General features: G+C 41.5%; 2 protein-coding genes across 2 annotated transcripts; both read right to left on the bottom strand.

Moving 5' to 3' along the window:
• Positions 1–7,421: 7,421 nt before the first annotated feature.
• psmd3 (proteasome 26S subunit, non-ATPase 3) lies at positions 7,422–14,288 on the bottom strand. Its single transcript, XM_059349036.1, has 12 exons — positions 14,002–14,288; positions 13,166–13,356; positions 12,491–12,631; positions 12,127–12,263; positions 11,847–12,037; positions 11,394–11,497; positions 11,006–11,120; positions 9,384–9,503; positions 9,192–9,295; positions 8,921–9,076; positions 7,799–7,849; positions 7,422–7,691 (listed from the first exon to the last, which is right to left on the bottom strand). Exons 1-12 carry the CDS (start codon positions 14,165–14,167, stop codon positions 7,614–7,616), a joined length of 1,554 nt encoding a protein of 517 aa, XP_059205019.1. The 5' UTR covers positions 14,168–14,288; the 3' UTR covers positions 7,422–7,613.
• A 531-nt stretch (positions 14,289–14,819) lies between these two features.
• On the bottom strand, positions 14,820–23,064 carry LOC131983396 (leucine-rich repeat-containing protein 3C-like). Its single transcript, XM_059348116.1, has 5 exons — positions 22,948–23,064; positions 21,441–21,566; positions 17,326–17,490; positions 17,178–17,256; positions 14,820–16,062 (listed from the first exon to the last, which is right to left on the bottom strand). Exons 1-5 carry the CDS (start codon positions 23,062–23,064, stop codon positions 15,839–15,841), a joined length of 711 nt encoding a protein of 236 aa, XP_059204099.1. The 3' UTR covers positions 14,820–15,838.
• Positions 23,065–23,514: the final 450 nt, after the last annotated feature.

Here is a 23,514-nt window from a genome sequence, read left to right as displayed (position 1 = left end):
TATTAGTAGCCTAAATGTAAAGAGGAGAATAATATATCTCCATTATAATAATAACATAATAATAACAATATTTGGATATTATATAGATTATAAGGCTTTATTTTTGTCTGATGCAGGCCTATGTTATGCTGTGCGTTAACATCTTATCTACTGTTTGGGTTTACCTGTAATTAATGTTGTGATGTGAATATGCCATATGGACCGACTGTGCTTAATTGTTTTGGGTTGCACATTTTTTTCGCACAGAAGCCAAATTTCAACCAGACTTCATTGTATATGAAAGCGTGTGTTGTTCTGTCATAATTCCTACATCTGCTGCTTGTTTTCATTCTTCAATTTGCTTTTCCGGCAAATTTGCATGATCTGCGCATGTTCTGTTACGCATGAGCTGTCCATGGTACTGAAACAACAATCGCCATTAATGTGAGAATTCTGTCTGAGGCAGGCCTATGTTATGCTGTGCGTTAACATCTTATCTACTGTTTGGGTTAATCTGTAGTCGGCACTTTGTGCAAGAAAATGATTTATTGTGCCGTGCCATAGAGCCGATACGCATGTTTTGTCTTTACTGTTGTATTGTGTACAGCCTTTATAGAGCTCTGTTGGGAGCTCTATAAAGGTTGTTGTAATGCATAATGTTGCAAAGTAAAATAGTCAGTGTTTTAAATAAAATAGTCACTGTTTTTCCAGTGTGTCTATATATGTCATTTTTATAGTTATACATTTTTACAAGTCCCTTTTCTGGGAAAAGATGGCCCATCCACTTTTGTACTGGCCCACCCGAAATATTATTTCTGCCTTTGCCGCTGGGTTGTAGCAATACACACATGCACACTATTATTTTCTATATGGGAATCATCTCTGTTCTTTATGTATGTTAAAGAGAAAAAATCAAGTACTACTAATTATTCAACTTGTTACATGTACTCTATCCAATCATGTGTTGACCTGATTTTAAATTAAACATTTTATAGGTCAGTAGAGGTTCTCTGAATTACCATGAGAGTGCTGAAAGGAGCTGAACTCTGTCTTTAATCAAGAGCCAATAAGAGCTAATTTAGGCTATAGTATGTTTTCACCACAATTATCTAATGCAGCCAGTACTTATTCATCTTTATTTATGCCTTTGAGTAACAATCTTGTCCATGGTATTGTGTCTTACCATACAGGAAGAACTGCAGCAAGTTGCACATTTGTGGAATACCCATGTCATCCGCAAGAGCAGAAATGCAGTAGCTCCAAATGGACGTCCGGTTCTCATGTACACCATCCCTCATCTATTTGGAGGACAAGATCACCTGAAAGAGGTCTCTCAGGAAGCAGTGGAGGCTTGTAAACAAGAATGCCAAAGGAGAGGACCTTACCCTTGTGATGAAACACTGTTTAACATGTGTTGCCTTATAATGAGAGAACTTCGTACACTCACCCACCACAGCAGATGAAGCTATAGAGCTGTATCTTTTCCTGAGAGCATGCATTCTAAAAGATTTTGAACAAAAGGGGTAGTATGCAAGAATAAGACTTTTTTTTTTTTTTACCAAGTTATGTATGTACAAGAATTCAGTGTGGTTATGTTTCCCAGTACCATGTGATTTGTGCTTTGGAGGTGGGGGCTCTTTCTTCTGCTTTCTTCCTTGTACCTCTTAATTTGTTTTTACAGAATAAAACAACTTTAAACATAACACTACATAAACTGTGTTTCCCAACATTAAAGTGCAGTAAAATCAATGATATAATGAGCGATAAGTGCAAGTCTAACTTTATTTTGTAATTACATGCAAAGTTCATTGTAGTATCTCATTTCCTGATAAAACAACATGCAGGTCACAACACTAACAACTCTACTAACATTAAATCCATCACTCCTGAAATCATAGCAGTTATAAAACACAAATTTAGATATACAGAACAACAGCAGCACAATCAAATACAAATACAGGTCTTGATCGTATTGCTCTCTGTGGGAACTTCAAAAGGTAATAAGAATCTAGACATAGATTTAAGCTCAAATCACATTGAAATCAGTCACACAACTGTGGAACCACTCTGAAACTCATCAATATGTTAAAAGTAACAGGCTTGTTTTGCAAAAACTTGACATAAAATGAAATACTCTGCTCCTATGTCTGAACATTATGTGCACCTCCATCTCACAAACATGTAACGTATTAAAGTGCTAATATTACAGATAAAACATCCAACAGTATGCCTAAAACAAAAGACAGATAAATGCTGATTTAAGTGATTATTTTCACCTCATTTCCCCCCATTTTGTTCAGATGATCAAAAATATCATACTTCTACTCAACCATCCGTATAGTGTGCCTTCTGCTGTGCTTCTATTACAATCAGATGGGGTACATACCATAATAAACTTATACTATGGTGAATGAATAGGTGCTTTTATCGTTCAGTAAGCTGTCAAATTCAGCGCGTAGTTCAGGATAGGAAGCATATGTCCACAGAAGTTCCAAAACTGGACCACATGTATGGGCTACAGGTCATCGTGCCAGTCCATCTACTGCAGTGAACATGATCTCTATCTTGTTAACACTGATTATATCTGACCCTGTGACAAATCTTAACCTGGTTCTCTGCTTGAGTTGAAGGAGAGGCATTGAGTAACTTCAAATGCTTTTTAGTTGTTGCCTTTTTGTCCTCATACATGTGCAAGACATCTTGTGGGCTCGCAAAAGCTTCTTTTAGGGAAGAACCAGCAATTAAGGACATCTTTTCAGATGCATATCTTGGCTTTTGGATCAACAGGTTGTGTGCAACTTTTAGAAGGATGCTTTTTAAATTCTCTTGTGTTGGAATTGCTGTTACATCCAAACGGTCTAAAAAGTCAATCGGCTCCTCCCTTTCCTCCTCAGAGAGACCATCTTTTAGGGCAGTGGTGATCAGATTCCTGTCTGACTGACTTACATAGAGAAGAAGGCTAGCAAAAGCACATCATCTGAGACTCGACTCTCACCAAAAATAAGTGTCACTGCGAAAGCAGGGGAAAGGCAACAGGGAAAATAGCCATGATCCTGAAATCCCTTGAGTAGAATTCGGCCAATGGATTTCCACTCATCTTCTTGCCACTGAGGACACAGAGATGGAACCCTCTGATCCTCCCTTCAGCTGTATGGTCCATAAGCTCTGTCCAGAAGGCAGCATACACATCCCTTGAGACACCATCTATGTCAGCTCCTTTTTCATCGATGTATGTGTATCTGAGGCGGTGTTTAAGAAGTGTTGGATCCTTGAATTAGCCTATCATCTCCAGAAGATTGACCCTATGAAGTTTCATGGTATATATATATTCACAACATCATCTGAAGATGCAGAACTACTTGTTACATCACTTATAGATGCTGGGTCTGGAGTGAGGAGTGCTGAGCTTGTTGTGTGAAAGACGACTGATGTGAGAATAAGGTCCTCATCAACCTGCAGGTCATATGCCAGGTTTTTCAAGCAGTGAATGTTTCGTTGATGCTTTTGTATTTGCACCATGATGTTGCACACAGAAGCGTCTTGCTGCAATCCTGTCCCCATTGGGATGTAGTCAGCCAGAGCATCATCATCCATACAATCAATGACATCAATCCGTCAAAACAGACATGATACAGACAGACATAATAATTACAACTCAAGTACAAGACTGCATTACTTATGGATACACACAGGAAAGACAGAGTTTTGTTTGCGTTATTAGTAGTAGTAGTCGTTGTATCATTGAGGACCTACACATAAAAAACACTCTTTGATATAAAAAAAATATAACCGAAAAAAGACACTTTGACACATGAAAATAACAACTACTGGCACAAGACCATTGCCCAAAGGCTAAATAGGTTATATCAGAGTCTACAGCTGTGGACTACAACCTTAGATAATGAAGCGACATTGCCATCTAGTGGATATTCTACCTTGCAGTAATACACTTTAACAGATTGGAAATTGCAATTTCCCCTCAAACATCTGACAATCATTCGCAAAGATTTTAAAGACCCTAGTGAATACTTTGGTTTAATCAGAGCTGTCGTCTACCCACCCCAAGGGTTGTATTTCCCCGTTTTACCTCATAAAACTTCTCGAGGTAAACTTGTGTTCACTCTCTGCAGAACCTGCGCGGAAATTAATAATCAACAGGGTCCATGCAGACACAGCGACGAGGCTTGAGCTTTGATGGGTGTTTGGGTCACCGTGGAATTAAACAAGGCTCTCGAACTCGGCTACAAAGTTGCCAAGATTACAGTAGTGTGGCACTTTGAGGAGCGTAGCGACTCCATTTTGGCAGGTTACATTCAGAGTTTTCTCAAGGGTAAGCAGGAGGCTTCCGGCTACCCATCTGAGGCGTATGATCAGGAGAGTAGACAAAAAGTTTAAAGTGGTGTATGACAAAAGATGCCTCTTTAGCGACGGGAAGACTCTGCCGTTTGACTATTAAAAAAGAGAGAAAAAGAAAAAAATAGGAAAAACGTCACACCCTGCTGTCTCAGAGGAAATTGACTTTGACCCAAGACTCGCTATGCCTTTTTCATGTCTGATTGTGGGACCCAGCGGAAGCAGGAATACCTATTTTGTAAAAAGTGTGTTGGAAAACTGTAATCATGTGATGGATCATGAACCTGACAACATTGTATGGATTTATACTTCTTTTCAACCCATGTATGATGAACTGCAAAAGATGAATAAAAGAATTACATTTGTCGAAGGGCTCCCTGATTCTTTTGATAACAATATTCTGTTTCCACCCAATCAAAATCATCCGGTCATTCTGCACAGCGTTATTTTTCAAGCATTGGACCATCCAGAAGTGGTTAAAATTTTCACTCAGTACAGACATCACAGAAAAATGAGCGTCATGATGTTGACCCAAAATGTATTTCATCGTGGAAAACACAGCCGTACCATTAATCTGAACAGCAATTATATGGTGTTGTTTAAAAACCCTCGGGATAAATTACAGATGAAAATACTCACTCATCAAATCTTTCCCTCACAAAAAGCCTTTTTCATGGAGAGTTTTGAAGACGCTGCCAAAGACTCTCACGGATATTTATTGCTTGACCTCACCCCCTCCAGTCCAGAACGCTACAGACTCAGGACGGGGATACTTGCCCAACTCATAACTCATCATGTCTGCTTGTATAAGGAGAAATGCTCCCTTACTGTAAACTCTGTACCACGCCACGCCTCAGAAACATAAAGACATCCTCACCCAATGCTCACCAGATTTTCTCCGGTCTCTGTGTGAGATTGCTTTTAATCTTTTGAAAGGAAATATTCCTCTTTCTCCCCCCCAGTACAAAAAATTAAAAATGCAGAAGAAACTCATCAGGCTGCCAGCTGATAAGAAAACAGGAATAAAGTGTAAACACCTGATTTTGAAGAAGTAATCTGGTGGCTTTATCTTACCCCTCCTGTCAGCAGCCGTACCTATCCTAGGAAACCTTCTAGGAGGACTCATTCGTAAATTCATCTTTAATTAATCAACAACAAGCTAACAGCACACTTCTGTATCTGGTCTAGTGTTCATCAGTGTCTATTTCCACCTGGGTTAGGGTTAGTTAATTTAATTTAGTTAATTTTTTCAAATGTCTCAGACAGAGAAGATGAGCTTGTGCTAGCAGTGTGGTATACCATGACATCCCAGGGTGTTTGCCTGGAATGGTAACGTACATTACTCAAAATGTTCTCCAACCCACAAATGCCGGGGAGTGATGAATCCTCCGTACCAGAAACTCTATTTTTATAGCCAGCTCCAAAAGCTCAGTTAACTAAAAAATGATATACGATACTCTACAAAAGTCACAAGTTTTCCAAAGAAATTTCATTTTTATTTTCAGGGTGAGGGAAAAATAAAAACTAATGACCATTCCAATGCTCGGTCACGGCTCTCAGCTGTCCAATTTTGACCACATCCTGGCCAATCAGATTATCGTACATGTCGTTGATGGGGTCCAGGATCTTCTCCTCAGATCTCAGCTTATGTAAAATAGTCTCTGCCACGGCTCTGACTCTGTCGTCCTCTGCACTTATGTTGCTCAGATGTAGCAGACGTTGTATGGAAGGAACGAATCGAGGGGTACAAAGGTTGTGCATCAGTGTCTGAAAGTTGTACCTGTAAAAGCTGTCTTCGATCACCTCCAAACATGGGTGTTCCCACTGGCTCGGGTGGTTAACCTGACATCCGAAGCAGTTGTCACGCCGATACTTGTGTATGTTTATGTTGATGGATGCAGATGGATCACTGCAGATTTCATGGCGTTAATGAGAGTCGAGGAAACCCACCCGTCAACCAATCTTATTGGGGATCCTCCGGAGCCGATGATGGGGAGGGTGGAGGCGTCGACGGTAAAGTGGGTTGAGAGCAGAGAAGCTAAGACTCGTCATCCACACCCTCATCCTCTTCGTCCGAGGAGCCATGGGACAGCGCTGACAGAGATGTCCCAGACAGAGGCACCGTCTCAACACCCAGCTGAAGCTCAGTCTGAACCACCATATGGTCCAGGGTAGGGGGTTATTCAGAGGTGTCCGGGATCAGGGGGGAGGATTCCTCCGTACACTCCCAGAATGATGGCCGAAACGATTGCTTGTAGCACTTCATGTTGGTTGTTCAATGTCTGGTTTTCGACTGAGCACCCCCCCGTTCCACGTTGATGGAACACCCCTCAGGTTGTCAATCGTGGCCTGTGGAATGTTATTCCATTCTTCCATAGGGCCACACGGAGCTGGCGCACATTATCCAGAACTGGAACACGGTCACGTCGATCCAGAACAACCCAAAGATGCTCTATGGGCAAATACAAACTCTCGAATTGCCTATCCCCCAATAATTAACATCCAGCTGCACATCGCAATCTGGTGGAATTCCCTGCATCCAGTAGCACGTTCCCTCATGACCTGAGACATCTCAGGCATGATGACCTAGGACTAAATTTGACATTTTGGGGTGGCCTTTTATTGTCACCAGTATAAGGAGTATCTGGAGATGCCACAGCCTTGAACTGAGTGAAATCAATGCATCACTGAGCAAATGCTCACTGACAGAGAGATGGATTTAAAATGTATGCATGTATGTTTATATGCGCCAATATTCTGGAGGGAAAACTGGACGAGCAATTCACTTCAAAGGAAAGAGATATACTCATTTGTTTTGAAGATAATCAGAGAAAAGTGTGTTTAGTAAAGTTTCCCATCCATAAGTAGAAACGTTGAGACAGGTGTTAACTTCTTTATGTTTCCTGATTATTTATTTGCATTTCTCTCTATAATCCCCTGGCAGTCATGTCAGTAATGTCTATATTTTAAATTGTTGATTGTGAAGAAAAATTAAAATAATTACTAATACACATAATAAACAAATTACATTACCCAGAAAGCCTCAGTAATAGACTGACTACATTACCCAGAACACAACAGAGACAGAGTAAACAAAGAGTGATTTTATTTGTCTGAATGAGAAATAATAAACAGTTCAGAGGTTACAGATCGAGAAGAGAGGAGAGGGGGCTTGTGGGTAATAACTGATAACTTATGATATCAGCGTGCACACACACACACACACACACACACACAATTACTTCCTGTCCGCACAGGAAGTCCCAGTCATTCCTAGAGGATCAGGGGAAGCTGTCGTCGTCGTCTTCGGCCATTTCTTTAGCAAACTCCAGATCCTGCTGCTCCCTCTCCCGACGCTCCTGAACACACCACACACACACCACATTAGGGTTAAAGGGAACTGTGTGTGTGTGTGTGTGTGTGTGTGTGTGTATGTTTATGTGTGTCTGTATGTTTGTGTGTGTACCTCTGCTGACTCCAGGTCCTTGTTATAAGCTTTAGGAGGAAACCTCATGGCCTGCAGAGGAAAAACAGAGATCAGCTGGAGCTCTGAACTCACACAGACACAAGCCTTTAATCACTTACTAGTAACTAACATTATTAACAGTTATTACCATTATTAACAGTTAACAGTTAACATTATTAATATTAATGAAACATTATTGGTTTATTAAGTTATTGAGTTATGAACAGTTATGAAATGTTAATAAAGAAATAACTTTTAATAACTGTTAATAATGTTACTAACCGTTGCTAACAGTTATTAACATTATTAACAGTTATTGAGTTATTAACAGTAATTGATGTTAGTTAATACCTTAATAACTTAAACAGTTTTAACAGGAAGACGACACCAACTGTAAATGTAACGAGAACTCAAACTAATAAACTCGTCTTCAACCACAGATTTGAAACCACAATAAATATTAATTACATTTTCACATTAACTTGTTAACTTCAGGTGTGTGTGTGTGTGTGTGTGTGTGTGTGTCTCACCTTGTCTCAGGAGTGTGTGTGTGTCTCACCTGGTCTCAGGTGTGTGTGTGTGTGTGTGTGTGTGTGTGTGTGTGTGTGTGTGTGTGTGTGTCTCACCTGGTCTCAGGTGTGTGTGTGTGTGTGTGTGTGTGTCTCACCTGGTCTCAGGTGTGTGTGTGTGTGTGTGTGTGTGTGTGTGTGTGTGTGTGTGTGTGTGTGTGTGTGTCTCACCTGGTCTCAGGTGTGTGTGTGTGTGTGTGTGTGTGTGTGTGTGTCTCACCTGGTCTCAGGTGTGTGTGTGCGTGTGTCTCACCTGGTCTCAGGTGTGTGTGTGTGTGTGTGTGTGAGTGTGTGTGTGTGTGTCTCACCTGGTCTCAGGTGTGTGTGTGTGTGTGTGTGTGTGTGAGTGTGTCTCACCTGGTCTCGTGTGTGTGTGTGTGTGTGTGTGTGTGTGTGTGTGTGTGTGTGTGAGTGTGTGTGTGTCTCACCTGGTCTCAGGTGTGTGTGTGTGTGTGTGTGTGTGTGTGTGTGTGTGTGTGTGTGTGTGTGTGTGTCTCACCTGGTCTCAGGTGTGTGTGTGTCTCACCTTGTCTCAGGTGTGTGTGTGTCTCACCTTGACGGACATGTTGTGGATGTCCAGGCAGAAGGAGATTCTCTGGTGGAAGGCCAGCTGAGGCTCTCTGGTGCCGTAAATGTCCATGGTCTCTTTTGATTGGACGAAGCCTTTCTCGTGGTTGATGCTCGCCTCGATCACACCGTCACGGATCGCCTGGAGGAGATACAGACAGAGTTCAGTGAGTATGGACGTCTTTAACTGTTCTGTAAGCTAAATGTGCGTTTTTATGAATGGAGTCTGGTTGAGTAGGACCGTGTCTCGTCGTTACCTTGGCAACAATGAACTCTGCGTCCTCTGGACTGTCCAGCTGCAGCTTCAGAGCGATGTCAGCCAGCGAGATACGAGAGTAGGACAGGCTGATCATACGCACACCTGCGCACACAAACACACACACAGTTATAAGAAGCCGTCAGGTGGGAACGTGTGATGTCAGAGGGGGCGTGGCCAGTGATTGGCTCACCAGTCTTGATGACGTTGTGTCTCAGGCGGATGATGAGCGTGTACGTCCCGTCTGTCTGAAACTTCTCCCCAAACTGCTCCAACACCTGGTTAAACTTGGCCAGGTTACCTGTCCTCACCGCTACACACAAAAAATATTTGAAAACACATAATAAATATTTTTTTCACAATTTTTTTTAACAAAAGCACCTAAAATATTATGTGTGTGTATATATATATATATATATATATATATACATATATACACATATATATATACACACTGTGTTCCAAATTATTATATAGATAACAGTATTTTAAAAAAAATAAAAAACTCAAAATGCACTGTTCCACATTATTACGCACGACAGAGTTTTATAACATTTTATAGGTTTTTAAGAACTGAAAATGCTCATTTTTGGATTTTCCAGCATTCGGAGGTCCTATTTACTGAAATCAAAAGCTATTTCAATCAAAATCATCTTAAAAAGTCAAGTTACATTTTAACATAGGACCCCTTATTTGATAGCAGCTTCACAATTCTTGCATCCATTGACCTTGTGAGTGTTTGGAGAGTTTGTGCTTGAATTTCTTTGCAGGATGTCAGAATAGCCTCCCAGAGCTGCTGTTTGGATGTGAACTGCCTCCCACCCTCATAGATCTTTCGCTTGAGGATGCTCCAAAGGTTCTCAATAGGGTTGAGGTCAGGGAAGGATGGGGGCCACACCATGAGTTTCTCTCCTTTTATGCCCATAGCAGCCAATGATGCAGAGGTATTCCTTGCAGCATGAGATGGTGCATTGTCATGCATGAAGATGATTTTGTTACTGAAAGCACGGTTCTTCTTTTTGAACCATGGGAGAAAGTGGTCAGTCAGAAACTCCAAATACTTTTCAGAGGTCATTTTCACACCTTCAGGGACCCTAAAGGGGCCGACCAGCTCTCTCCCCATGATTCGGCCCAAAACATGCCTCGCCACCTCCTTGCTGACGTCGTAGCCTTGTTGGGACATGGTGGCCGCCCACCAACCATCCACCACTCCATCCATCTGGACCATCCAGGGTTGCACGGCACTCATCAGTGAACAAGACTGTTTGACAATTAGTCTTCATATATTTCTGGGCCCACTGCAGCCGTTTCTGCTTGTGAGCATTGGTTAGGGGTGGCCGAATAGAATAACTGATAGAATAACGCATAACTGCAAGCCTCTGGAGGATCCTACACCTTGATGTTCGTGGGACTCCAGAGGCACCAGCAGCTTCAAATATCTGTTTGCTACTTTGTAATGGCATTTTAGCAGCTGTTCTCTTAATCCGATGTTTTTGTCTGGCAGAAACCTTCCTCATTGTGCCTTTATCTGCACAAACCCGTGTGTGCTCTGAATCAGTCACAAATCTCTTAACAGTACGATGATCACGATTAAGTTTTCGCGAAATATCTAAAGTTTTCATACCTTGTCCAAGGCATTGAACTATTTCACGCTTTTCGGCAGCAGAGAGATCCTTATTCTTTCTCATATTGGAGAAATGCTTGGAAATGGTCATCTGCTTAATAATGTGGATATATATCTTACTAATTACTAAAATAAAAAGCATTAGAATTAAAAACTATTGTGAAATGATGCAAAGAGGTTTGAACACTGACCCTGAGTCAGCAGGAAGTACGGCAGCAGGGACCTCTTCAGGGACGGTTGTCTGAACTGGAGTCTGTCAGGAATCTCCCCCAGCAGCAGCTCCACCACGATCAGCAGCTTGTGCACCTGATCACAGATCAATAACTTCATGTTATCCGCACTTGATCACACATCTATAACTGCATGTTATCAGCAGCTGGTGCACAGCTCGTAACAAACTGTATCAGTACGTAACAGCTTGTAACAGCTCGTAACACCTCGTAACAAATTGTAACATTACGTAACAAATTGTAACAAATTGTTACAGATCGTAACAAATTGTAACAGTACGTAACAGCTCGTGACAAATTGTAACAGCTCGTAACAGATCATAATAGATGGCAACAGTGTGTATCTTACCGTCTGTTTGAAGCCCACAGCTGTGTGTTGTGGAGCTTTCCTCAGAGCGTTGGTCAGAGTCCTGCGAGCTTCAGAGTACTCCAACTGGATCGCCTTAATACGACCTGCAGGTCACATGACACAGGTAAACACACAGGAAGTCTAACTGACACAGGTAGCAGTCTCACCTGTGTAGTACAGGCAGCGGTCTCACCTGTGTAGTACAGGTAGCGGTCTCACCTGTGTAGTACAGGCAGCGGTCTCACCTGTGTAGTACAGGCAGCGGTCTCACCTGTGTAGTACAGGCAGCGGTCTAACCTGTGTAGTACAGGCAGCGGTCTCACCTGTGTAGTACAGGCAGCGGTCTCACCTGTGTAGTACAGGCAGCGGTCTAACCTGTGTAGTACAGGCAGCGGTCTCACCTGTGTAGTACAGGCAGCGGTCTAACCTGTGTAGTACAGGTAGCGGTCTCACCTGTGTAGTACAGGTAGCGGGCCCACTCGTTGTTGTTGGCGAGCTCAGGAAACACAGACTTGGACACAAGCTTCTCGGCCTGGTCGTACAGGTTGAAGTGCAGGTAGTTCCTGAGCAGCAAGTTGAGGAGGACGGCCTGACCGTCGGCGTCGTGGCGCAACGTCGCCGTACGCAGACGAGTGTGGAGGAAGCTGATGGGTTCAATGAGGAAAACAAGAAATATTTGAATTTAAACGACTCTGGCCCCATAAACACCTGGTGTAAAGGTGTGCGTGTGTACCTGCGCATGGTGTCGAACTGGTTGAGGAACTCGTACACTCTGGCATGGTAATAATAACACTTGGCAGCGACCAGATCCAGAGCTCTGCGGTTCTTTGAGCCAATCTTCTGCAGCAGGTCATCAGACACTTTCTGAGCCTGAGACACAACATGACATCATCATCATCACATGTTATAAGCCCCGCCCCCTCCATGTTAGTGGATGGGACATGAGGTCAAATAAATGTTTACTTTTTTGTCATTTCAGGTCTTATCACGCTGATGTTTGTTTGAGTGTTCATTTTTCCGATCAGTTTGGTTTTATTCAGTTATGTGATTTTAAAAAACGGGGATGTAACGTCCTGATGACTGACAGACAGACAGACCTCTGTGTATCTCTTGTTGTTGGTCAGGTGAACCACCAGCAGCAGCTGCAGGTAAGCTTCCACCTCCGGCAGCAGAGGAGCCGACGCTGACTTTCCGGTCCTCGGACGAAACTGGACGTCTCCGTCTGCCATCTCCATTGGCTGAGAGACAGACGGAAAGAGAGAGACAGACAGTAAAGCACTTCATTCAAAGTGGACAGAAGCTAAATGAAGTCAGAAAGCGTCCTGGTGGAGCCATCACTGCTCCAGGATCAGCTGCTGTGAGTAGGCCTGTCATGAAACCAGAAATATTGCTTCTTTTCCCAGCAATTCATACTGCCTGTCAAACATTTGCAGCTTTACTTCAAACTAAAAAAAAGGCACTAAAAGTTACGCATGTAAACAAAAAAATCATGTCCATTTTTATACATACGTTTCTATATATCGAACGATAACTGGATATAGTAATTATCGTGACAGGCCGAGCTCTGAGGTCTGACGTCCTCAATATCTCACCAGGATTCACTGAGTTTTGTTTTGTTAGATTTTGTTTCTGTCAACTTTATAACTATACAACACGGTAAAATCTGTTTTTTGTCAATGGAGTCTGGTGTAAGGATTTTACTCTCATCTGTTGAAATGTTTTATTATTATTATTATAATTATTAGCAGAATAATAATACTAGTGAAGCTGACCTCCTCCAGGAAGCCCAGCAGGAAGTCTCTGGTGGTGGTGTTGTTGGTGAAGAAGCCGAACACGGCTTTGTGCAGCACGTTGGTGTTCAGACGGCGGCTGGTTGACGGCAGCGCCCGCAGAGCTCGCAGCACGAATCGAGGCTCCTTCCCCGACACCGCCTTCTCTATCTGCTTCACATGCTCCTTAATGTCTGGGAGATGAGGAGATGCAGGAGGAGGTAAGAGAGAGAGAGAGGAGGAGCAGGAGGAGGAGTGGAGAGAGATATATTATTGTTATTGGTTCTTTATAATACAAACTGTTTATAGTTTATTTATACCTGTAAAAATATGAACTTCCCTTTGTTTGTTTTCTTTGTCGATTTCAAAAACGTGAATATCGTTGTCAAATATATTTTATTATAGTCTGGGTGTGAAAGTTTAATAATAAATGTTTTAATATGATTTTAACATTAAAAATAACAGTTAGTTGGTTAAGATGCCAGACTAACCGCCGGCGTGTCCCGGTATTTTTAACAGTGTTTTTAACGGCTGTTGAACCGGGCTGTCCCAGTGGTTTGAGCAGTGTTTTTACCGGCCTGACCCGGTGTTTTTAACGGACTGTCCCGGTTGTTAAACCGGCCTGTTCTAGTATTTTTCACAGTGCTTTTTCCGGCAGTTGAACCGGCCTGTCCCAGTGTTTTGACGGTGTATCTACCGGCCTGACCCGGATGTTTCCCCGGTGTTTGTCCCGGTGTCTCCGGGCCGTGCTCGGCTCTTACCGGCCAGGGTCAGTCTGTCCCGGTATTACTCCCGGTATTATACCCGGTGTTTGTCCCGGTGTCTAGTTGGGGTCTTACCGTCCAGGGTGAGGCTGTCCATCTCTCGGGGTTTAGCCGTGCTAGCCGCCTCCTCCTCAGGCATCTCCACGTCCTGCGGCTCGGGGCCCGCCGGCTCCTTCGGCTTCTCGGCCTTGTCCCGGCCCCCGGCCCGGTCCCCCCGCCGCTTGGCCGCTGTCTCCTTCATGTCGCTGGCGGAGAAACCTGGAGATTGGGTTTAGAGTTTAGAGTTTAGAGCAGAAGCTAACGGAGCTAAGGAGCAAGTTGCAGCGTCACCTCCTGCACAATGACTGGCAAGTATTGTGGCGCGCAAAGGATTGTGGGATCGATCAGACGAGATGAGATGATCTCAGACAGAAACAATCATCACCGAGACATCGATCACAATCATCACGGAGACATCGATCACAGACTGAAACTTTTTAATCTAACTACTACTACTACTACTACTTTTATTATTATTAGTATGATTATTATTATTATTATGATTATTATTATTATTGATAATAATAATAATAGTAATAATCATAATAATAATGATCATCATGATAATAATCATAATCATAATAAAAACAATAATCTTAATAATAAAGCGTCGCATCAATTCTGTTTTCATCCGACTCATAATAATATTAATAATTACAATAAAGCATCGTATAATTTCTGTCTTAATCCGACTAATAATAATAATAATAATAATAATAATAATAATAATAATAATAATAATATAGCATGCATCAATACTGTTGATTATCTTCATATCCAAGACACACAAAAATGTAATGGAAAATGACTCATGTTTAGGTGGTTTTAATTTTTTAATTTTTTAAAGTGTGAACAAGAAAATAATTAAATATTTTTTATCTGGACGGCAGTTGATTGAAAGATTTAATCGAAAAAAAAAGTGGAAAATATATAAATCTGTTATATTTTAATAGCAGTTTTTGTCCCTAAACTAAAAACACATCAAAATCAATGTTTTTAATCTTTGAAACATCCAACACTGACCCATCATTCATGTATAAATAAAAATATTTGTTATAAACAACGGTGACCTCATGTAATCAAACAGCCTTTAAAGGGATGATGATTAAAAACAATTTAACACAAAAGGTGAGGGATAAATAATTAAGTTATTACACTGACAATATATAACTTTATATAATATAAAACGTTATATGTCGTGTTTCAGTGATTTGCTTTTCATTGTTTGAAATTTTGCTTTGGTTTCTTTTCCTGCAACTTTTACTTTCTATGTTCAAAATTAATTTCTAATACAAAAACAAATCTTTTTAATAACACGTCTGAAACAAACTAAAGTACATAAAAACAATAAACAAATAATACATGCATACATAAATTATACAGAGCACATAACATAAATATTTTCTCATCAAACTGAATCACACTTTATTTTATATATATTTAGATTTTATTTATTGTTCATATTACAACATACAACAATCTAATTTTCACTAATGTTCTATTTCTGTGTAATACAAAATACTTTCTGGGATAAATAATGTATATAACGTCTCATTTTTTATTGGTATATCTTCGTATCTGAAGCTGCGGGAGAAATAAAGTCTCATCTGTTTAAATTAAATAAATACACTGAACACAGAACATACATGTGCTGACCAAAACAGAAGAAAAAGTCAAACTAACTAAATAAAAAAATACATAAATACACAGAATGCAAATGAGCACAAAACAAATACAAATAATGAAAAAAACATTAAATAACATAAACACATCGTCACATATCAATCACTGATCTAAAATCCGAATAAATCGAATGTCGTGATTTAAAACCTAAACACATCTTGAACAGAACGTGTGAATCAGAGGGAGGACGTCACAGACTGTGTGTCTCAGTGCGAGGGTCTCTGAGCGTGAAGATCGGGACCACCACTCTGCGAGCCTCCTTACGGTTCTGTCGGACGTAGAACAGCATGTAGAACACAACGGTGGAGAACCAGAGCAGCATGGTGACCAGAACCACCACATCAGTGGTCCTCCTCACAGACCGGCACAGGTCCCAGTCCTCCAGGAGCAGGACCAGAGGTATCCCAGCAGCCCCTGCAGCACATTTCACCAGCATCACACGTTCACCATCAACACATGTTCACCAGCATCACACGTTCTAACCAACAAACGTTCATCATCATCACACATTCACCATCATCACACGTTCTAACCAACAAACGTTCTTCATCATCACACGTTCACCATCATCACACGTTAACCATCAACACACGTTCACCGTTATCACACGTTAACCATCATCAAACGTTCACCATCATCACACATTCACTGTCATCACACGTTCACCCTCAACACACGTTCACCATTGTCAAACGTTCACCATCAACATCCGTTCACATCAACACACGTTCACCATCACCACACATTCACATCAACACACGTTCACCATTAACACCCGTTCACCATCAGCACATGTTCACATCAACACACGTTCACCATCATCAAACGTTCACCATCGTCAAACGTTCATCATCGTCAAACGTTCACCATCGTCAAACGTTCATCGTCACACATTCACCGTCAACACACGTTCACCAGCATCACACGTTCATCGTCAACACACGTTCATCGTCAACACACGTTCATCGTCAACACACGTTCATTGTCAACACACGTTCACCATCAACACACGTTCACCAACAACACACGTTCAACGTCAACACCCGTTCACCATCAACACACGTTCACCATCAACACACGTTCACCATCAACACACGTTCACCATCAACACACGTTAACCATCATCAAACGTTCACCATCGTCAAACGTTCATTGTCACATATTCACCGTCAACACACATTCACCAGCATCACACGTTCACCATCAACACACGTTCATCGTCAACACACGTTCACCATCATCACACGTTCACCATCGTCAAACGTTCAATGGTCAACACACAGTCACCATCAGCATACATTCACCATCAACACACATTCACCATCATCAAACGTTCACCATCGTCAAACGTTCATCATCGTCACACATTCACCGTCTTCACACGTTCAGCAGCATCACATGTTCACCATCAACACACATTCACCAACACGTCTAACTTATAATCACATTGATAGTTTCATGTAACTTTAAAGTTACATTGTGTTACAGAATCAAGTTTGTCACTGATTGGCTGTTGCATGTGAACATACCGCGGTTTGTGATGTCAGAGGTTTGACAGACGACTTCAGAGAGAGACGAAGAGTCCAGATCCAGCCGAGGCGTCGACAGCTGGAGACAGAAACAGAATCTGAAGAGAACTGAAGCAAAGCGAGCACTGAGGCTTCACCTGAGACTCACCTGCATCCTGCAGTCACAGTGCCAGGGGTTCAGTGTGAGGTTGGCGTGAGCTCGCAGCCCGCCGAGCGCCGCCAGCTCCAACGAAGACAGACGATTGGACGACAGGTCCAGGAGGCGGAGAGAGGACTCCAAACCACGGAAACAGCCGGCTTCCAGAGAGGAGAGCTGACAGGAAACAGGAAGCTGACTGAACACAGCGGACTGTACGGCCCTACAGAGTCTAACTGCAGTAACTACGCAAAGAGTAAAACTGAGAAAAACTGCTTTAAAGATTTTTAACGTTTTTTTTATTGGCCAGCCAAACGGGTTATAGGTAGATAAGTGATATGACACTTATTTCACTCATGTATTGATGATGTAATTCTTATGCTCAAAAATCATGACAATTTATTTGACCTTTGACCCCCAAAATGTAGTTAGTGCACTCTGGTTTTGCTGTAAAAGGAACTAATAGTAATGCAAAAACAGAGTGCACTAACTGTATGTTGTTGTCTTCTTTCAGCTTTTATATTTAGTTTTCAGTCAATAACCATTTTCAAATTGGTTTTATTAGAATTCTATTCAAAGATTTGTGTATTTTAGACCTAATATTAAAAGTAATAAGTAATATTATATTTTAGTCTTAAAATAATTTTATCTCACTTTTTTACTTAATAACTATCTAGATAATATTTTCCCTATCAAATAAACGTATGACTATAGTATTAAACTTATTATTGTACTATAATTATTATCATTCTTGTCTTCACTAATAAACACAATCAAGAAATACAAGGCTATGTGTGTGTGTGTGTGTGTGTGTGTGTGTGTGTGTGGGTGTGTGTGTGTAGTTCCGGAATGCGCTTCATGGAGGAGCAGCAAAAGTTTGGTAGCTCTTTGTTTTTGCATAAATTTGCTAAGTTTTATGTACTTTTTGTAATATTTTTGATGGATACTTCTGTGGAGAGAAGAGTTCATTCAAGGGAGGAGCTTCTTTCATTGAAACGGAGCAAGTCTGGTGGACACCATCACCCTATTCCAGCTGAGTTGAAGAGGTGTTTTCGTGGTTGCCGTGCTGGTGCAAAAGTTAAGGCTCGGAATTGGAGATATAAGCTTTTTCTGCCATCAGTCATCATGGGGAATGTCAACTCGCTGCCCTACAAGACTGATGAACTGGAGATACTGGTGAAGACTCAGAAAGTATACCGTGAGTGTAGTCTCTTGTGTTTTACTGAAACATGGTTGAATCAAAACATCTCAGACTCCAATGTGGATCTACCTGGCTTCACTCTCATAAGATCAGACAGATATGTTAAAGCTAGTGGCAAGAAGAAAGGTGGGGCCTTGGCTTTATTTGTGAACCAGAGATGGTGCAGTCCTGCACATGTTACTGTCAAGGAGAAGATGTGCTGTCCAGACATTGAATTATTGGCAGTTAGTATGAGACCATATTATATACTAAGGGAGTTCAGTCATATCATAACAATACTTGTGTGCATTCCACCCAAGGCAACTGCTAAAGTTCCATGTGAAGTTCTACATGACCTCGTTGCTAGGATACAGACTAAACACCCAGAAGCATTCTTGATAATATCAGGGGACTTCAATCATGTTTCCCTCACCTCTCACCTGACTGGATTTACACAGTTTGTTAATTGTCCCACCAGAGAAAATAAAACCCTTGATCTGCTGTATGCTATATCAAACAAGCTTCCAGAGCTACTGCCATGCCCCCAATAGGACAATCGGACCACAACTTCTGTATACTTGTTACAAACCCTGTGTGTGGAGGCCGCCTGCAACTAAACTCACAGTCAGGAAATGGACCACGGAGGCAACTGAGGCTCTAAAGGATTGCTTTGAATGTACAGACTGGAATGTGTTGCTGGAAACAGAGGAGAACAGTATGGACAATGACAGACAGGTTGACTGCTTTACTGATTACATCAACTTCTGCAGAGACATGGTCATACCCACTAGGACTGTATGCTGTTTCCACAATAACAAACCTTGGATTACTAGTGATTTAAAGGCAATCCTCAATGAGAAGAAGGCAGCTTTTAGAGATGGCGACAAAGCACGGCTCAAACTAGTACAATATAAGTTGAAGAAGAGATTAAAGATGGCAAAGGTGGAATACAAGAAGAAACTGGAGAGAAATCTACAGAACAGCAACATCTGTGAAATGTGGAGAGGGATCAACACCATCTCTGGTTACAACAACAAGAAAAGACAGCCAGTGGCGGGTGATGTAGAAAGAGCTGATGAACTCAACCAGTTCTTCAACAGATTCAATACAGCGGCCTTACCCAATGCCAATGCTGCTGCTCCTCATCCTCCTCCTCCTCTTCAACATGTGTACATCTCCAAAGCAGCATCCACCCCCCCCCCCCCCTCTTACACCTGAGACTCCACCCTTGTCTGTCACAGAGATGGGAGTGAGGTTGGAACTGGGAAGACTTTGCTCTGGGAAGGCTGCTGGCCCAGATGGTGTGTGTCCAAGGCTGCAAGGCTGCTGCCCAACTGTGTCAACCTCTCCACAAGAGCTTCACCCTCAGTCTATAGTTGGGGCGAGTGTCGGTGCTGTGGAAAATTTCCTGTGTTGTGCCAGTACCAAAAATAAAACGTCCAGCTGAACTTAATGACTACAGACCAGTAGCCCTCACTTCTCATATCATGAAGACCTTGGAGCGGCTGATTCTACGCCTACTGAGAGTTGAAGTCAAAGACAAACTCGACCCCCTGCAGTTTGCATACAAACAACACATGGGAGTGAACGATGCTGTCCTCTACATGCTTCACAGTGCACTTGCTCATCTGGAGGAAATTGGTGCTTATGTGAGAATCATGTCCTTTGATTTTTCAAGCGCATTCAACACCATCCAACCCAACATACTTAAAAACAAGCTCACAGAGATGGGAGTGGATCGTTCCTTCATCTCCTGGATCACAGATTACCTGACAGGAAGACCACAGTATGTCAGGTTGGGGAACTGTGTTTCTGGAACATTAATGAGCAGCACAGGGGCTCCACAAGGCACTGTTCTGGCTCCATTCCTGTTCACACTGTACACAGGGGACTTCAAATACAACTCTGAGTCCTGCCACATCCAGAAGTACTCCGATGACACTGCTATTGTGGCGTGTATCAGGAATGGACAGGAATCTGAATATAGGGATCTGATAAAAGCTTTCAGTGACTGGAGTCAGAAGAACTATCTCCTACTGAACACCTCAAAGACTAAGGAAATGATCATAGATTTCCGCAGGCTCAAGCCCCCTCTTCTGCCCGTTAATACCTGTGGAGTGGACATCGAGGTGGTGCCAAGTTATAAGTATCTAGGTGTATACCTGGATAATAAGTTGGACTGGTCCCTAAACACTAACACTCTCTACAAAAAGGGGCAGAGCCGCCTCTTTTTCTTAAGGAAGCTCAGATCTCTGGACTATAATATATATATGTATATATATATATATATATATAGTTGGAGTGTTGGATTTTGTAGTTACTGCAATTTTTATGTCATTATTTCTCTGAATTAAAGAAAAAATGAAATAGAAACTTTTGTCACAAGTTAAAACAGACATCAAGGAGTTCATTTTTAGTCAACTTTAGTCAACTCAATTTCGACCAAATGTAGCTGTTGCAGTTAGGCTTTGTGAGGCAACTCACCACACCACCAAAGTCCTTACATCTGCTTTATTCAAACATTTAAATCTGAAATTTGATTAAAGTTTTATTTAAAATAAACAGAAAAACTTGACAAACGACAAGCTGAAAGATCCAGGTTTAGTGGTTTAAACTCATTTGTTGTAAGATGTAATTTTAGTGGATCAAAGTGATTCAAATTTGAGAAAAAATAAATAAAAGAAGCACAGGCTGCAGTTTCCATTATCCATCATGATGCTAACTAAAGTTGATGAGCAACCCTGACAAGCTAACCCCAGCTAGCTAACGAGAGTCAGAAAAATAAAAATAAAATCTGAGTTTTTCTAAAGGGAGTCTGGTGCTCAAAGAAACACTCGCTTCAGTCCACAGGGCCAAACTCACCCCAACACTGAAGCTGCTTACATCTGCTTTAATATATTTATTGTGTTTTAATGGATTTTTATTATGTGACATTAATGTTTTGAACCTGGTTGTGCGACAGGTCGAGCTCCTCCAGCAGAGACAGACCACAGAAGGAGTTGGCCGGCAGCGAGACTAGCAGATTTCTATCCAGAAACAGACGGACGGTAGAGTTCCACAAGCCGACAGGAACCTGAGGACACAAAGATAGACTGTATAAATAAGTAGAAAATTTCCTCTGGGTAAATTCTGAAAGGGCCACCGGGGCTACTGCCGGTGTGTGTACACTATAATGAGATTCTTCAGAGATTACAAACAATTAATAGGCTACTAGTAATGTTATGATAATATATTATATACAAGGAGCACACCTACAACAAGCATTCCTTTTGAAGTATTTAGCTATACAGCAACCTATGCCCTTTTCAACCTCAAAATGTGTGTGTGTGTGTGTGTGTGTGTGTGTGTGTGTGTGTGTGTCTGTCAGTCTGTCTGTCTGTCTGTCTGTCTGTCTGTCTGGTTCTCTCTTTATGTGAGAGATGGATGAAAGGATGAAAGGCTTTGGGGCCCGGCAGAGTGACAGCAGCCAGAGGTGGACAGACTGGAATTTCTGGCCCCGAACAGAGAGCATTTTTGGCAAAACCATAATACCTACCATTGATTCGACTTCACTTAGAGCGTCCTGAGTTCTTCCTGAACAGCTACATATGTTTTTGTGAAGAAAAATGAAGAAATAGCTTTGTAAGAACGATCTGAAAAACTGTTAAATATGCTTTTCTACAGAAATCTTCCTGCGTTTTTAATATGGGAGTCAATGGGGCTGTTGGTGCGTGTTGGTGGCGCATCTGTGTGTCCTACACCCAAACTATAACTCTGACAGCTTTACCAGAGGATTGTGAGTGAGAAGACAAATTTTCCTAAGTTTCTATGTATAAATTATTTCTGTAGAGTGGAATTTGTGGCCTGGAGCGCAGTTTTCAAATGTTTTCTCTCCCTCTACACTCTGATCGATAATGTCACAAACTCTGACACGAACATTCCATGCAATACACATCCATTACAATCTCAGAATTTTTCCAAAAATGATCATGGTCATTGAACAGGGATTGATAAAAAACTATTTGACCTATCGAAACATGGATTAATACACCAATACACAATACTTGTGTCTACTGTTTAAAGTTTAAATGGAGTCTCTAGGTGAAATTATGCCAGAGAAGTAGATGTTTGAAAATCTCCAATTATTGTTCTTTTTGCTCATTTTTTTTCGGCCGTCCCATTCACTTCAATGCAAAATTTTGCGCAGTTTTTTGCGACTTACGTCATGTGGATTTTTTGTTCTTCTTCTTCCGAACACAATTTCGTCCCACTACTCGGTTTGATTGGGATCGGTGTGCCACGATTGCCCCGTGGCCCTAATAACATAATCTCAGATCTGAAAGTCACAATAATACAAACAGACTGAAGCAGCTAAAATGAGTGTTTCTGTGAATGGAGTCGGGTAAGTTAAAGAGACGACAGAAATATAAATAAAACAAACTGCAGCAGCAGCAGAACCAGTGATTTATTACTACCTGTGTCAGCCTCCGCCCGCCACAGCGTGCGATCTCTCCTCCGCCCATCTCCGACCGCTGGCAGACGGCATCGACGAGGACCGAGTCGGCACGGCGCCAGACAGGTGATGATGTCATCGCCGCATTGGGCCACGGCAGCATCAGAAGAAGAAGAAGATGAGCAGACATAATGAGACGTCCATCACCTGAAACACAAGAACAGAGAGAAACATGAAGAAAGAAAGAAAGAAAGAAAGACAGAAAGAAAGAAAGAAAGAAAGAAAGAAAGAAAGAAAGAAAGAAAGAAAGAAAGAAAGAAAGCGGATTAAAGTCGCAGGATTAAAGACAAGTAAATCATTTTGAGCCATGGATGAACATTAATCCTCCCACTGACCAGATTAAACATTTAGATTTATGTTTATTCATTTATTTACCGAACATTAATCCTCCCACTGACCAGATTAAACATTAAGATTTATATTATGTTTATTCATTTATTGATAATTCATTACTTTATATTACACATTTATCTTTTAACAAATATAAAGTATTAGTACACATAAATATAATTAAATATAAAGTATTAAT

The sequence above is a fragment of the Centropristis striata genome, chromosome 13, assembly GCF_030273125.1.
Source record: "Centropristis striata isolate RG_2023a ecotype Rhode Island chromosome 13, C.striata_1.0, whole genome shotgun sequence".
NCBI classification, from domain to species: Eukaryota; Metazoa; Chordata; class Actinopteri; order Perciformes; family Serranidae; genus Centropristis; species Centropristis striata.
The sequence above is the reverse complement of the archived record's forward strand: the minus strand, read 5'-3'. Positions and strand labels throughout refer to the sequence as shown.

Bases quoted from the DNA above. Each gene is read 5' to 3' on its own strand.
- LOC131983396 (XM_059348116.1), bottom strand. From the start codon at position 23,064: ATGACATCATCACCTGTCTGGCGCCGTGCCGACTCGGTCCTCGTCGAT. The intron at 17,257-17,325 runs GTGAGTCTCAGG...TTCTGTCTCCAG, and splicing joins ACTGTGACTGCAGGATGCAG to CTGTCGACGCCTCGGCTGGA. The intron at 16,063-17,177 runs GTATGTTCACAT...AATGTGCTGCAG, and splicing joins CTCTGACATCACAAACCGCG to GGGCTGCTGGGATACCTCTG.
- psmd3 (XM_059349036.1), bottom strand. From the start codon at position 14,167: ATGAAGGAGACAGCGGCCAAGCGGCGGGGGGACCGGGCCGGGGGCCGG. The intron at 9,504-11,005 runs GTCAGTGTTCAA...TTTTGTGTGTAG, and splicing joins GTACTTCCTGCTGACTCAGG to CGGTGAGGACAGGTAACCTG. The intron at 7,692-7,798 runs GTACACACACAA...TGGTGTGTTCAG, and splicing joins AGGACCTGGAGTCAGCAGAG to GAGCGTCGGGAGAGGGAGCA.